The 17340-nt window shown below is 35.2% G+C and overlaps 1 protein-coding gene across 1 annotated transcript; it reads right to left on the reverse strand.

Moving 5' to 3' along the window:
• Positions 1–302: 302 nt before the first annotated feature.
• Positions 303–7079, reverse strand: LOC120330936 (somatostatin receptor type 2-like). Its single transcript, XM_039397927.2, has 9 exons — positions 6753–7079; positions 5289–5451; positions 4900–5081; positions 4131–4313; positions 3226–3379; positions 2453–2734; positions 2025–2137; positions 925–1077; positions 303–660 (listed from the first exon to the last, which is right to left on the reverse strand). The coding sequence occupies exons 1-9, from the start codon at positions 7043–7045 to the stop codon at positions 567–569; spliced, it is 1617 nt and encodes a 538-aa protein (XP_039253861.1). The 5' UTR covers positions 7046–7079; the 3' UTR covers positions 303–566.
• Positions 7080–17340: the final 10261 nt, after the last annotated feature.

Below are 17340 nucleotides of genomic sequence, written 5' to 3' on the forward strand. Positions count from 1 at the left end.
AATAACTTAAAATTGCTATTATCACTTTATCTGTTGCTTGAAAAAATTCAATTTGTTTGCGCGAACTTTACATCATAATATGAACATTTGATACCCCGAGATTCAGTGTTTTATATGGATTAGATTGGCGAAATTCACATAAGTGCCACAAATTTCAAGTCACATGTCTACAAAGAGTTGCGTCATCTAGCTTTTTATGGTTTCCTTGTTTTCGGCATTTCAGCGGTTATCCGTGACTTTGAAGAATGGGTCTACTATACACTATTAATTAGAAAAAATAATGCAGAAAAATAAGCCAGCAATGCATTAATCAATCGTTCGATAACTTTATTTCATAATCATTCGGGATTATATATCATCAAGCATTTGTTATACAAGAGTCTATAAAGTTATATATATAGTTTATGTGCTCGTATATTAACAAAGAATGATGATTTCGAAAAACACAAACATAAAAAAATGTCTAATAGACGTCATAGACCAAACATAGCAAATGGATAATCTTTTCATAAGGCTCCAACGAATTGTAAAAACAACTTTGTGTACAATGCTTTATCGAAGATAAATTATATCAGAGATTTCCGACTTTCCATTTCGGTTTCACTTGCAGACGTACGCGTTTTATCATCCGTCACAGATGGCAATTGGGAGCCACTTTGGCTAAAACAAAAAGTAGGTATTCTATATTTATATCAATCAGGAATCGAAACAATGACATCAATCGAATGTACCTAAAAATAACTGAAAATCAGACTAACATTATTCTTCTGTTATGGTTTTCTACAGAGAAAACATTTTTAATTAGTGAACATAGTGAAGGTAGATTATCTCCAGTGGTACCGAACAATGGAGTGAACTACGATTTATTAATATAGCTACTTAACACGTTAAAAATATGATAACCGTGGAAAACAAAGTACTCACTGCAGGTATATCTTGGTTGTGGCAGTTGCGCTAGAAGATAAATTTTTCCCCTTATTCGATTTTTTATAACGAACCGCTGGCCCTGCCTCGGAAGATGATCTTGAAGTTCGACTCCGTGAACGGATAGTAGATCGAAATGATGCGGTTGCTCTCCTGCATGAGGAAGATTTGCCAGTCACAATTTAAAAGAAGGCTCATTAAAGTTATACCGTAGAACAGGGGTCGGCAACTTTTTGTCGGTCGCGGCCAAAATCTTGCAGATCTTATTTTTAGAAAGTTAAAAATCGAACGGATGGCCGGTGAATCACAATTTTTTCACATAGATTTGAATTTTGAGCAGCGCGCAAAAACTGCGACAACTCGTGAACTCAACTCAGTCGACTTACTTAGAGAAAAAGTTTACAAATGACATTTAATGTGACACTTTTTGTTGCATCTTGCTTGATGCGTTTGCGACATCAGGCGGCACACTGGATGAGGCCAAGATAAAAACATTTTCTAAATGAGAATCACTAATCCGAGTTCTCAGACATCCGAACATCGATGTGAATTTTTTCGCATGGTTTGTCAAATTCGGAACAGTGATGCATCTCTCCAATAGAATATAGATTTATTTCCTAATTGCATTGCATCTTAAAAAATTCTTAGCATCAACTTTTCTGCGTTTTGTTGTTTTTCGTCTAATTATAATTAAGTTATAGGCTCATTAAACGAGTAATTGCGAATTATATACTTGTTAGGTTATAATATAATTTAGTTTTGTTACTATAATTCAGTGAAGCGTGGCGGGTCAGATTATTTCACTTCGCGGGCCGGGTGTGGCCCGTGGGCCGTAGGTTGCCGACCCCTGCCGTAGAATATTTCAGATAATATGTGCTTTTTTCAATATTAATATGCCCAAATATTTGGGACAATTAATATCAATCTTCTTTAATGTTGCGTCACTTGAGATACATACCCGCCAATGTATTAACATAGTCTGTATCATAATTTCAATTCAAAGCAAACATAATATTTTGAAAACAATTTTGCCTGTTGGCTGATTTTCGATATCTAACACTAATCAGATTTATAAGTAATTAATGTAATAAAATTGCTACTTGAAACGCTTGCGAAAGTCCATTCCGATGAAATTGTAGACATATGGATCTAATGCCGAGTTGAGATATGCTATTATAGAAGCCACTCCTCCCAACGTAGCACAGAAATTCGTCTGAAAATTGAGAAATAGTAAAATTAGAAGTTGGTTTCTATATCTATATTGTCTGTATACTAGTCTATCTTTTGCTGTTCCTCTTTCTTGCTTATTAGTTAAGTATGGTCTGCCGTGGATCAACGATGCGAATTTTTCTTGAAAATAAATCAGAAGCCGCAAATTCTGTGACGAAGGCAAATGCGTTGGATATTTGCCTTTTACTGTCTCGAATCCCAGACTCAATTTTTATGTTTATGAGATAAACTGTATATATAAGACTATCCCTTATTTTTCATTGATTTTCATCCTTGGAACCCGATAAATAAATCTCACCGATTTATCCGCAATGCCGTTGATTTTTGCTAAATGAACGGAGTGGAAAGGAAGCCAGCAAGCAAGGAAGAGAATCACTAGTGAAAAGCATGTTATGGTGATCCTTCTTCTTTGTTTTTCTGACTTTATGAAGGCAGCAGATTTTCTACGTTTTTTTGGTCTTGTTGATGCACTTGAAGCTGAAGCAACGTTATTGTCTTCTTCGGTAGTATTATTTCTGCCATGAATATTACCCGTTCCCGCGAGCTGGCGAGCGATTAAAGAATAACAAATCGACATCACCTGTAAATATTGCAGAAAAATTACACACGATAAATATTATGAAGTATCATTGTTTAATTTATAATTACCGCCACCAGGTCAAACATGAAGGAAAAGTGAAAGATTGTACATCTTTGATGGCAGGTCCTTTCGTCCGAGTGACGTGTGAGGTCTTTGTACAATGTAATTTTAAGCCATCATTTGGAAATTTGTCGATTGCGCTGAATTCTCAGCGAATCAATCTTTAATTCAGCGTAAAAATGTATCGATGGCATTTCATTTGGAATTTCGGAAGTGAAAAGATTGAAGAAACACTAATGGAAGAAGTTTTGTTCACACTTTGTTTGACTTAATTGCATGTTCTGACCACAAAACGGCGCTTCAGTTTACAGAATTAATGCAAAAGAGGTTGAAAATAAATAAACAAATAAAAAATGGCGTTATTTAAATCTTCGTATATATGGGTTATAGAGTAAATATATAGACAGAGTAAATCAAATTATAGGACTCACTATTAGTGGCAATACGAACATAACAATGAAGTTGAAGAACAAGAATATTATCCATCCTTTTCCGGTGTCGTGATAATGGCATCCGGTATGATATTCTTCCTCGTCCATTGTTTTGTTTGTTTCTTCTCCAGATGAATATCCGGAATAATCAAGTCTAGAAGACAATCAAATATAAATGTAGCCAAGTAACAAATCAGAATAGTTCAAGTGATAGTTTTATTACAAATGAAAGAAATTGAAATTTTATAATTTTATTGAGTAGCAACTATTAAGTAATCAAACACGATCGCATCCAATTTAGAATTCATTGCTTATGACTTCCGATTTCGAAAACTCTTTTAGAAAAATAAAACTTGCTTAATATTGCATGTTATCTCTTAAACAAATAGCCATTTCCTAAAACTTCAATATACTTATTATACAATAACGGGGGAAAATAATGCTTTTTAAATGCCTTCGTAACAATCATTGGTAAGTAAAGTTCAAACTGTTGGACTTTAGCCTAGATTTCAAACCGCACTTAAAAGGTATTTTATATGTTTATCACAGAGCCCATATCAATACAATTTGTTATACTGTTTATATATTTATTTTGGTGTAAAATCCATTTTCAAGTTTCTTTATCCAATCAAAAAATTTTTGATTTTAGCATCTAGATATTTTTTGAACCAACCTATCTTTAATGGTAGATGTATAGGAACAAAGAGACCACAATAACAAATAACTTTGAGCTATAGAAAAGTACAATTTGTCATGTAAAATGGAAAATATTTATTTAAACATTTTATGATTTCACGACATCTCACTCGATGAATTTATTTATTTTAACCTGAGGTATGTTAACGAGACTTCATTTTTCATATGAAATACTATTCTTTTAAATAACAATAAAAGCACATTCGCACTCATTAGTGATATTTAGATTGTTAGTTAAGCTAAAATTAGCGCTGCTTCCTGTAGTAATGCAAGCTCCGATCTCATTTGTTTGCTTTTGTTCATGAATGCACGCTTCCATGTCAATATCGATCCATTCTGCTTTTTCCATGCAAATCTCTTCGGGTGATCTGTTCGGCCCCGGAAACTCATACCTTTTGAATTTCAAATAAATAAATTTAACATTCGGTGAAATATGCAGAGACGCACTGAACCACTGTATGAAGTAGAGCAACACAGTTGTTTAATAGAATCTGTTATTGCTTTAATGGAAGATGAGATCGTTTGTGTAGCTCACAAACGCTAACCAATATTCACAGACGCATTGGGGACATCCATAGGAAAAATCTATCAGACACAAGTCATATTTCAAAATAATACACTTTATACTATCACTAAGGTCTTGGGCGTTGCTGATTTCATGACATATAATATTCTAATGGAACTTGCTCTTCTTCTTTTATTCAGTATGCATTGTATGCTTATGTAATATAAAAAATAGGTCTTAACTTCCTTTAAATGGAGTGTAAACAGGAAAAGTTTGCGGTACTTTTTCGTAATTACTCATCGCAGGAGCGGATTTACCATTAGACGAGAGGTGAGGACTCGACGTTCAATTTTGACTATTATTCATTTTATTACTATTATGCAAGTCGTTTTGAAATTGTGAAGTCTTGTTCCAGAATAAAATCTTGATAAACTTTTATAAAAATGACTTTTCTAAATCCGGCCCTGACTTACCGACATCTGCAGTTCGGCTCGTTACCCATTTTGTCACTGAATATCATAACAGGTATGCAGCAAAGTAGAGATGAAACCCACACAATGATCGAAATGACTTGGGATGCACGTTTTGCACGCAACTTCTCAATAATATTAGATCGGCTGTGGCACAGGGCTACATAACGATCGATCGACATAACCTTTAATAAAATTATGAAATTTAGATGCTGTTATGCAAGATATGATATTATAATAGCGAACCAACTCTTCTTCATCTGGAATTTCGATAATGACATCAGGAATTGTAGTCATTTACATTCGCCAAATAAATTTGTTAAATGAATTTAAATAGAGTATTAGTGACTAAAATAGATGATACATATACATGATATACTATGAAAACTCACCATTAGAAATAAGACTGAAGAATAGTAGTTCAGGAACAAAAATGTTTCTTTCACTTTGCACAACCACGCAGGAAATATCCATTCATGATGAATATCTTCAATGACTTTGAAAGGAAGGGTTGTCAGGAACAATGAATCGGCAATTGCTAGTTGCAGAACATACCTGGAACATTTTTGCGACTATAATACTATACAATATTTTCTATATGTTACATGAAAACTAAAAGGCGGGCGTTCTATTTATGTTATCTGATAAATTCCATTCAAAAATACACGATCAATTGAAATATCTTGAAAACTCTAAGCTGTTGCCAGTATTAGGCGGATTGGGTCCCAATAAATATTTTTAAACAATCTGGAAAGACTGATCGAATAAAATCCTCACAGTTTTCTAAAATATTTTGAAACAGACTGGGTTGGAAGTTGGAACTACCGGTCCGCCATCATGGATTTCAACCTTGTTCAACACCAGAATATATGAGAAATGTGGTAAGTGGTTCCATTACATTTGAACCCACGTACATTTGAACTCATACTGACCCTAACCCATAGATTTTACCACCCACATATAGATTGAACCCGCGGATATACGGGTGCAAATGTATGTGTTCAAATGTACGCGGGTTTAAATGTGCTGTCACCGTGATAAGTATGCAAACGCGCGACTGAAAAAGAAAGAATCTGCGATTTATCGATTACTCTTTTTGTCTAATCGCTGATTTTCGATAATTAGTTTAAAATTGAAAATTTGTTTGAGTTACTTGCGATACGATTAAAATTGATTCATAATCACCAACATTTTTTTTACATTATATTCAATCAATACTATGTGAGTGTGATTAATGGCAACCGTTACGCGTGAACAATTGTATCTTTTTTTCATTTGCTCTAGTAATAATTTACCAGTTGGACTGTAACAAAATTAAGTGCAATAAATTATTCAGCCGACAATCTTTTGCTGATCACTTTCATGGAATATTTTTCACGTGAGTTTAGGGAGTCTCCAAATACATAAATTTGCAATACCATCTGAGCCGCGACAACAAGCGATTTGGCGCATGCTCTTTCATGCATGACCCACGTACACATAAACCGTTAATTGATGATCTGGAGCTTTCGCTGTGTTGAAAATTTGCACTGACATCGCAAAATGTACAGAGGTTACGTAATTGTCCAAATGTCAAGCAATACAGATGATGTATCACGAGTATCACAACTTTTTGCAGGTTCAGTGCAGGTTGAAGGAACATAATATTCCTGCTGACGAATATTCACTTTCTAGTTGCTTCTTAATGATTTCGGAATGGGTTCACACTCAGATTGAAACAATATAAAAATCCCCTTTCTTTTCAATGTGGAACTTCGGTTAGGTGAAATTCCCTGCTTCTAACAAGAATATTTTAAATTTCTTTCTGCTTCATAAAAAAAATTCAATATCCAATAACTAATAAATGAGGGACTCACCAATGCGTCACGGCTTTTTTGTATTCCCGAAGCCTCAGAATGACAAAAATCACGAGAACATTGCCGAATAAACCAAACACACAAACGACAATCCGGAATACCAACAGAGGGACGTTGCTATCTTGTTCTGCTCTTGCATGGCTTTCCACAATATCATCATAATAGGTATCGTTATAGTTATCATTATATTCATAATTATCATAATCTTCATTATTATCATAATCTTCATAATTATCAGAATCTTCATAGTTATCATAATCTTCAAGGTCATAATCATAAGTGGGATCTGTCATTTTTCTAAACTGAATAAAAACACATTTTTAATTCACGATCCTACAATTTATAATTATCTACACGATCAAAACACACCAAAAAAGTGTTCAAGTTCTCAATATCAAATGGTGCACACCTTCCTACGTTTTTTTAAATACTGCGTAAATTTCCTTCTAATACATCATAAATAATTTACCTGGTGAAGTGTGACCAAGTGCAATAAATTAATTTCAGTACACAACCTCCTTCTTTCGACTTCGCGAAAAAATATTCAAACACCATCGATACATGGACTATTTACTACTCGAACATTAAAAGTATTGCTCACTCATACTCATACTTTGTTGCTCATTTCCGGCTGCCTTTGTTCTATGAAATACTGTTATTTAGTTATTCCACATTGCTGACATAAAACGATATTATGACCCATTTACAGATCCACCATCTTGCACTATTTTAATACTTTCGGTACTATTGTTTGTGACAAATGAACAGGCTGAGTCAAAGTCTGGAATACTTGTAGAAAATAGAATACTCAATATTACAAATGCATTTGTGGAAGCTCAAGGCTCAAAAGTGACATATTTTTGTAACTGAATACCAATTTCTTCTACTGCGTATGCTCATAAATTTGTTGTGACCCCCAAATTATAGATTAAGGTTTGCCACATTATTGTATAGCAATTTGAAGAAACTGTACCGTATCCTATAGTGCATATTACGCACGCTTCACTGCAGTTTAATAACTTCACAATGATGTAGTTTATTAAATCCTCCTGAATAATTTTTGACTTTATCAGTATACACAATTTCATAATTTTGATAAAGCACACCCGCTGATAACATTGGAATTTTAAAATTAAAAAGATTGTTTTAATAATCTCGCATGGTAACGACGTAGCCCACCATCGATCATTCGGTGAGCGCTTTGTATTGCTAAAAGTATTTTAATCTTGGCATCCTACATATTTTCATCACAAATATGAATGACAAACACAATTTTTTTCTGCGCCTAAATCTTATATGTTATCGTTATGTCGTCCGTACCTCTTTGTCTTGTATTGTGTATTGTACTAGGGCAGTGGTTTCCAAAGTGGGGTTCGCGGTTCTTTATCGAATTGCATTTTTTTCGAATCAGATTTACGCGATTCGGAAAAAGAGAGCGATTTACAGAGGAAAAACAAACATTTGAACGCTTGTTCATCCTTGTTATCGGCGGCGTTAAATCTGCCGAATGCATTTTTTCGGCACTCCAAACAACTCTCACACGGCGGGACAATAATGAAAATCGTAATTGACTTTTACTTATCTGCCGTCATTTTTTTCAAGTTCAGCACAACACACTCTTTTACTCAGTACTCGAGATGCTGTGTGACGTTTTTATCCCTAAACTGCTAGTTCAGTATTCAAAGGAATCATGCAAGTTTCTATTATACGCGAATTTAAATGGATCGTATAATATTATATACCTTAAAATTCATGACAATTTGATGATTTTCATGATAAAAATTTGCAACAGCACACCTGCGCTGCGACTAAGTTATAGTACGCCATGACATGATTGAATGAAATAGAAATTTAATTTAAACTTCGTTCAGAGTGAAATATTTCGCGTATATTTAAAGAGAACTAACTATAACTAAATAAGTTCATTGGCCGGTCACGTTAATTGACAATCATGTTTTCCATTCTAAAATAAACATTTAATCTATTTTATTCGCATTAGTTATGCTTCCAGTCGAGTGGCGGGAAACGAAATGAGAGGAAACATAATATGATGGAACATATATGTTTCTTTTTTCAGCTGTTATATTAAAAGAGATTTAGTATTTTCCTCTAATTTGCTTAGCGCGATGCAAGCGGAAAATAAAACAATCCGGGTTATTTTTAGCAAGTGTCTTAGCGTGAAGGTGGGGGTATATAATACATTAGGAACGCAAATTGTTCGTTTTAATGTTTTTCACTATATTAATTTTTTGTTGTGATCTTTTAATGTTTTGTTTTAGTACAAAAGGCGGGAATCATTAAAAAAAATGCACATGGTCCGTTACGGATTTTTTTTTAAGAAGTTTAAGGACCACTGTACTAGAGTTTTATTTGTATATTTCATGTCTGTTGTCCTACTATAACACAACAGTCTTAAACTGCAGTTATACTTGTTAGGGGTACATTTCGCACATCCGTGTTTTAGGCCAGTAAGGTCTTGAACATGTATCCCGTCTCTGTTATACTGTTCAATTATTATGCAGATACTGTTCCATTTTTGAGGCAAATAAACATACATACATCGCATTCAATACTCCTTGAAAAACTTCATAGGTCAGCGGTTCCCAAACTTCTTGTATCGGGGAAAAAACTCACTGCGCACTTACACAAAAAATTGCTGCTTTTAAATAAAACTCAATTTTGTGATCGTTAATGCGTAATTTATGACTTATAAAATTTGTAAACCTGTAGGCCGGGGGTCGGCAACCTACGGCCCGCGGAGTAAAATAATTCGGCCGGCGGTTTTGACGATGAATAAATTTTATAATCTACCTCAAAGATTACCGTATTTCTCCGGCTAATAAGTCTACCCCGCAAATAAGACGATGTTTATTCTTTAGCAACAAAAAAGATTTTTTTTTTCATACAGCCCTTCAATATGACGGAAAGAAAAATTGCTTCTCTGTTGGTCAGTTAAACACTAATATGCTAAAAATTTATAAGGTTAGAACCAGATCATGGTTATTTGGTAGAATCATACTCACAGAATTACCTATTCTTAACAATAAATCGGTAATTTTAAGTTAAAAACCAGCAATCATTTTGAATAACCAATAATTTTATATGGTTAGAACCAGATCATGTTTGTTTGGTAGAATCATACTCTCAAAATTAATTATTCTTAACAATAAAGCGGTAATTTTAAGTTAAAAATCGACCATTATTTTAAACAACTTATTAACCCAAACGTTGAAATAACCTTTGCATATGGCGTGATAAGTACTACACTGTACGTCCGTGGGTTTGCAGCTGTGTTTTCCTGTCTGTGTCGTTTTCCGTCGAATCAGCAAAACAGAAGGTCATAAATCACTTTATCTCGGTGTTTTCACTTTACATTACCGATAACGGCGGGAGTTGTTCGTGAATAGAGAGTGCTTCATGACACCAGTCAGTTATGATTACAAGGGAGTTTTTAAAAAGAATATGACAAATAACAACAGCTGCAAGTATAAAGTTAATCAAATATCATGATTGGTAGACCCTTTGGCGTTATCGAGTACATGATGAAATATAGTAAACTAAATATAAGGTTAACACAAATCATGTTTGAGAAGACTCCTGCGAAAAACAAGCGGACCACATAAAAACAAAATAGACATACCTGCCGAATAGGCCGCCCTCCCCCCAAAATCAGGCCGGAAAATTGGGTCTAGAATAGCGGCTTATTAGCCGGGAAATAGGGTATATTCTTTACGTAACAGAATTTATTGTGAGACTCGTGTAGACTAAACCAGTGGTTCCAAAACTCTTTCGGTCACCGCCCCCCTACATGAGTTTATACGACTTCATCGCCCCCCGGCAATACAAAAATATGTAAAGTCAGAAACGAATATATTACAGACCAAATAAGAAGACAAATCATAGTTTATAGTGTCTTTAATGAGATAGATGAGCTTGGCGTTTTTCAGCGAGTTTTTTTATTATATCTAAAATTACTTCGTTTACTGGTGGAAAGGCGATTTCGTTGTCTTGATAGCAGTAGTAGCACGGCTTAAAACCCCGTTTTCACCCTATAATAGGTCGGAAATAAAAGAATCCAGGGTTCTACCTTCTCAAAAACCGCTCTCTTGCGTGTACTCTTGCCTTATAGCATTTCACTTCCTAAATTCACCTCATTTCACATTAAAATAACGAAAACAAAGTTAATTTTCCCAAACTTATAATAATGATTTTCGTACATCTCATTCATTCCTACAGCCTGATGACCTGCACCAAAATACTTCGGTTAAATTTATCCCCGATTCCTCATCCTACCACAACCTCCAGTCCATAATTAATAAGCCATTTGTTTTTGGATTTATGGACTCGGATGTGAAAGAAGCCGTGACCGACTATCGGCTACGGCCCAGGGGTCGGCAAATTTTTATGTCGCTCGCGGCGGGACAAAATTCAGGGTTGCTAGTCTTTTGCGGGTCGCATATATTTTTTGAAAGTTAAAAACGGAACAGCGCGCGAAAACTGCAACAGTTCGTGAACTCAAATCAGTCGTCTTATTAAAATAATATTACAATAACATTTGATGTGACATTGTCTTCTTGCTGCATCACGCTGGATAGCTTTACGACGCCAAGATTGGAACATTTTCTAAATGGGCATCACTAATCCCAGTTCTTTGCTTATGCTTTGTAATGTTCATTTTCGAAAATAATTGTTCGCACAAATATGTACTTCCAAACATCGAAGTGAATATTGTCGCATGATTTGTGAAATTTTGATAAGGATTTTCTTTAAGAAGATACATTCTTACAAAAATTAAGCGTGATGAATCTCTCGAATAGAATATGAATTTGCTTATTGCATTGCAATATATTCGAATATTGACTGCGCTATTGAACCCCTGCCCTCGGCATCAACTTTTCTTCGTGTTTCCATTTGTTTAATTATAATTAAATTGTAGGCTCGTTAAACGTGTAGCTGTTTAATAGAATTTTTAGGATATAAGAAAATTTAGTCTCAACGTGTCTCACGATAAATTCTGTTACGTAAAAAAATGTAATTTATTCTTCGAGCGTAGATTATAAATAAAAAAATTTCATCGTCAAAACCGCGTTTAGATGTTTCCTCCGGCATAGACTTCCTTGTTTACTTCGTGACATTGGCCAATCAGCAAGATGCAAAAAACAGTAATAATGCCCCCTTTCGCATCCGCTCAGACACACTCACTCAAACAGATTTTCAGGCGTGGTCAAAATAAAATCAAATAAGTCAATGTTTACTTTGTCTTCCTATGAGTTTCAGTTTAAATACAGTAATCAAAAATTAGTGTAGAAATAGCTGTGATAGACTAGGCTAAAATTCTTTATCGGTACTTTTAAAAAACAGATTGTTGAATGGTGTGTATTGGAATGATAGTTTGAAACAAATACCCCATTTTACAGGCAACAACTCGCGAAACCACTCTTAAAATAAGCACCGAAAATTTTAAAATGGTGTAAAGCAGTGGTTCCCAAACTTTTTTGACCATCGCCCCCCTAAAGTAGTTTATACAACTTCATCGCCCCCCAGCACTACAAAAAAGTGTAAAGTCAGAAACGAATATATTACAGACCAAATGAGAAGACAAATCATAGTTTATAGTGTTTGTTAATGAGATGGATGAGCTTGGTGTTCTTCAGCAAGTTTTTTATTAGTAGCACGGCTCAAAAACCCTTTTTCACCATATATTAGGTCGGAAATGAAAGAATCCAGGGTTCTATCTCCTTAAAAAACGTCGTGTACTCTTGCCTTATAGCATTTCACTTCCTAAATTCACCAAATTTCACATTAAATTAATGAAAGCAAAGTTAATTTTCGCATATATTTTTTAAAAGTTAAAAACGGAACAACGCGCGAAAACTGAGACAATTCGTGAACTCAACTCAGTCGTCTTATTAAAAAATATTACAATGACATTTAATGTGACACTGTCATGTTGATGCATCACGCTTGATAGCTTTACGACGCCAAGATTGGAACATTTTCTAAATGGGCATCACTAATCCCAGTTCTTCGCTTGTTCTTTGTAATGTCTCCATTTTCGAAAAAAAATGTTTGCACAAAAATATGTACTTCCAAACATCTAAGTGAATATTCTCGCATGGTTTGTGAAATTTTGATAAAGATTTTTTTTAGGAAGATACTTTCTTACAAAAATTACGCAGTGATGAATCTCCCGAATAGAATATGAATTTTAATTTCTTATTGCATTGCAATATATTCGAGTACTCACTGCGCTATTGAACCCCTGCCCTCAGCATCAACTTTTTTTCCTCGTGTTTCCATTTGTCTAATTATAATTAAATTCTAGGCTCGTTAAACGAGTAGCTAGCTGTTTAATAGAATTTTTAGGATATAATAAAATTTAGTCTAAACGTGTCTCACGATAAATTCTGTTACGTAAAAAAATGAAATTTACTCCTCGAGCGTAGATTATAAATAATATAAATTCATCGTCAAAACCGCCGTTTGGATGTTTCCCCGGGCATAGACTTCCTTGCTTACATCGTGACATTGGCCAATCAGCAAGGTGCAAAAATAAACGTAACAATGCCCCCTTTCGCATCCGCTCAGACAGACTTTCAGGCGTGGTCGTGAACATTCGTCATTTTTGAATTAAATTCGTTAGTTTTTAGTTGTTTTTCGGAAATTTAAATAAAAATCATATAAGTCAATGATTACTTTGTCCTCCTATGAGTTTCAATTTAAATACGGTAATCAAAAATTGGTGTAGAAATAGCTGTGATAGACTATAGGCTAAATTTTTTTATCGGTACTTTTAAAAAACAGATTGTTTAATGGTATGAATTAGAATGATAGTTTGAAACAAATACCCTATTTTACAGGCAAACACTCGCGAAACCACTCTTAAAAATAAGCACCGAAAATTTAAAAATGATAAAGTATATAGGAAGAATTTTACGCGGTCAAAGGTCGGGGATAGGTCTATTCAGTGAATCGTCCCGGGCCATATTTTTTTACTTAAGCCGTATTTTGTCGACCACTGGGATACGCCAACTACCGTACCTTACTGCGGAGACGAGTCCAGAAACCTTTCGCGTGTGATAATCGACCACGTGAATCAAGTCTGCGAATGCACACAGCGTAGGCTACAGAATTGAGTGCACGATACGCAGAGCAATAACAGATTTCGCGAAATCGCCCCCCTATCGCCCCCTTCGACTTTTTCGCCCCCCTCTGTATCGTTTTCGCCCATCGGGGGGCGATATCGCCCACTTTGGGAATCACTGGTGTAAAGTATGGGAAGAATTTCCCGAGGTCAACGGTCGGGGAAAGGACCATTCTGTGAATCGTCCCGGGCCAGATTATTCTACTAAATCCTTTCGCGTGTGGTAATCGCCCACGTGATTCGAGTCTGCGAATGCACACAGAGTACAGAATTAAGTGCACGATGCGCCGAACATAAAACAGGTTTCGCGAAATCGCCCCCCTCTGTATCGTTTTCGCCCACTGGGGGGCGATATCGCCCACTTTGGGACTCACTGGACTAAACTATATTATAACCTAACATTTGAGTGAAAAGCTACTCGTTTAACGAGCCGACAATTTAAAAATGTTTGATGGCGCATAAAATATTCCAATGAAGTTCCCTGGGAAGCAATGCAATGAGGAAATAAAATCCACATTCTATTCGAGAGTTGTATCACTGCTTGGTTTTTATATTAAAAAGTATCTTCTTGTAGGAAATATCTATCCAAATTTGACAAACCATGCGAAAAAAGTCACATCGATGAAGTACATATGCGTGCGAACAATTATTTTCGGAAAAGAACTTTACAAAGAACAATCTGAGAAATCGGATTAGTGACGCCCATCCAGTGCATCACTCGAAAAGATATCAAGCGTAATGCAACAACAAGTGTCACAATAACGTCATTTGTATTTTTCTTTCTTTCGATAAGACGACTGAGTGGAGTTCACGAATTTTTGCAGTCTTCGCGAGCTGTTTGGTTTTTACTTTCAAAAAATTTGTGCGGCCCGCCAAGACTTGAAACCCTTAATTTTGGCCGTGGGCGACAAAAGGTTGCTGACCCCTGATGTAGGCCAAAGGAATATGGGCAAAATGTCAACTCTTCTTCCTCAACTCTGCCTGATTTTCCCTTGAAATGATAAAAAAATCACTCATGTTCGCTAAACTTGGTTCAGCATATAAATAAACAGCAGCTCACAAAATTGCAGCAAGTAATGTCTATCATCCTTGTTACGTAACAATAGAGGCAGACTCCACGTAACAGAAAGTTAACGACATAGAACGGTAAAATGATTTATTGGTTCATATATACCAGGGGTGGCCAACACGTCGATCGCGATCCACCGGTCGATCGTCAAGTCTCGAGTAGTCGATCGCGTCTGGTGTTAAGTAAATTTAATAACTTACCCCGCAAAAAAAAAAAAAGGTTCATACAACGCCTGAAGAATATACTGTACATGCGCAAAATACGATAAACAAATGCAGTAATTTGGTATGGATAAGCCTGATAAAGCATATTATTACGTAACAAATGCAAGTTTCACTACTGCCAAATTTTTGAAATGAACTAGCAGAATACCGTGTGTCTTGACTGGCAAACGATCTTACAACAATTTCTGCACTGTGCGAAAGGTATTGCTTCAACTCTCACTCCGAGAGTATTGTGATAAATTTTTTTCGCAACGGTAGCAGTGGCATCAGAATGCTCTTTTTTCGAATTCCAAGCAAGCAAAGAATCGACTTGAAGGAAATGGTAAATTAGATACTAAAGTTTGAGCAGTCATGTAACATTTATGATTTGGGGATATTCATTATTCGCTGTTTAGATAATACATGGATACTTTTCAAGGTTTTTGAGGAATGGAAAACACTTACGACTAAAAATTAGACAGGCCCTAGAATTGTATGGTTTGAATAAATTTAAAATAATTGATAAAACGTTTACTCCGGGTACAATTAGCCTACATAATCATACCAACAAATTGAATGGAACATAAAAATGCAAATTTTTGTGGCAATTTTCCTTGGGAATGCGGTCGCAGAGCCGAGCTTATTGACAGCGGTGAAATATTTGTATGCGTGTGTGCCCGCAGAGCCGAGCTTATTGACAGCGCGGTGAAATTTTCGGTGTAAAGCAAATCTGCAATCCATTCATGATTCATCCATCAATACTTCAGTGAAGTTTTAAATCTGCCAGGCAGTCGATTTTCATACACTTCATCAATATTTTTGCTTGACATAGTTCCGATAGTTGAAGTATGTATTGTTGTTTTCAGAGTACACAAGCTCTTTTTTTATCTTACTCTCAAAGTAATAAATAGTGTTACGTATTTTTCTGCGAAAATAAATTTTAATCCGATTCGTTTATTACGTCAGATCGTTATGGTCCATATCAAATAACACACAAATACAAAAAATATGAAAATCACAGTAAAATACCGCAATATCAGCAAATATAACATAAAATTACTGCAAAATACCGCAATAACAGCTAATATAATTTAAATACGTAATACCTCAATGTACCCGATATTTGGGATAAACAGCAAAATTGAAGGATCCAATAACGGCCCCGATTCCATAAGAATCAAATAAGAGTTCGTCATAGGTCCACTTCATATTTAATAACTTATTGGGCCATGAGTAGAATCTGAGATAGCTCGTCACAAACAGTATCTGGAAATCAAATAATGATTGTAACAGGATATTATTTGTATTTCTACCTCTCCTCAAATATAGCCAAAGATTTTTTTCTATGGAGTGCTTCTAATTAGGGAATGTTCCCAGATACTATTCATGTAAAAGTTTTTCACAGTTGTGAAACAATTGACAACATTTTTTAAAATAGTATTGGCTATAAAATAAATCGATTTATATTGACGTTTTAAGTCAAGATCACCTTTGAGATCATTGGAAAGGAAAACACCAAGATATTTAGTGGACGAAACATATGCAAATACAGAATTACAAAGATTGATATCAGGTTAATTACCCAACCTAAAACATCTTACTCTGAATACACATGAAAACAGATTTTTTAGAGTTGTACAAAATGTTATGTTCAGTAGAATATCTTTCACATATGTTGAGTAAGCGTTGAAGGCATTTGGCAGAAGGGGAAATGCAGCACATGCATGTCATCAACACAACAATATGATTGACAATATTGTTATTTGCAACACATCTAATGGCCTCTTAATTCAACTGAATAAAAAGGTCATTCATGAAAACTGCGCAACTCGCGGCGCACTCTTTGGGAAACGCTGTCACAGGCAGCGCCGGATTAACTAATAAACAATATAAGCACGTGCTTAGGGCACCAAGCAAAAGGGCAAACCACAGAAATTTTAGAGAAGAATTTTATATAGTTTATTGATTTTTGTTGTTTTTCCTTCCTAGTATTCTCCTTCTTACTGCATTTTTGTTTTAAAATAATTTCTTTTTTCTCCAACAATTGGACCAATGAACTATTTGCACTATGTGGCGGTTCCACGATCGCATTTGAACGATCTAGTGGTCAGCGAAACCGGGAGTTTTAAATAAACCAGGGTGGTCCAAACCCTGTCATGCTAATACATTCCG

This window comes from Styela clava, chromosome 6 (assembly GCF_964204865.1).
Source record: "Styela clava chromosome 6, kaStyClav1.hap1.2, whole genome shotgun sequence".
Lineage (NCBI taxonomy): Eukaryota > Metazoa > Chordata > Ascidiacea > Stolidobranchia > Styelidae > Styela > Styela clava.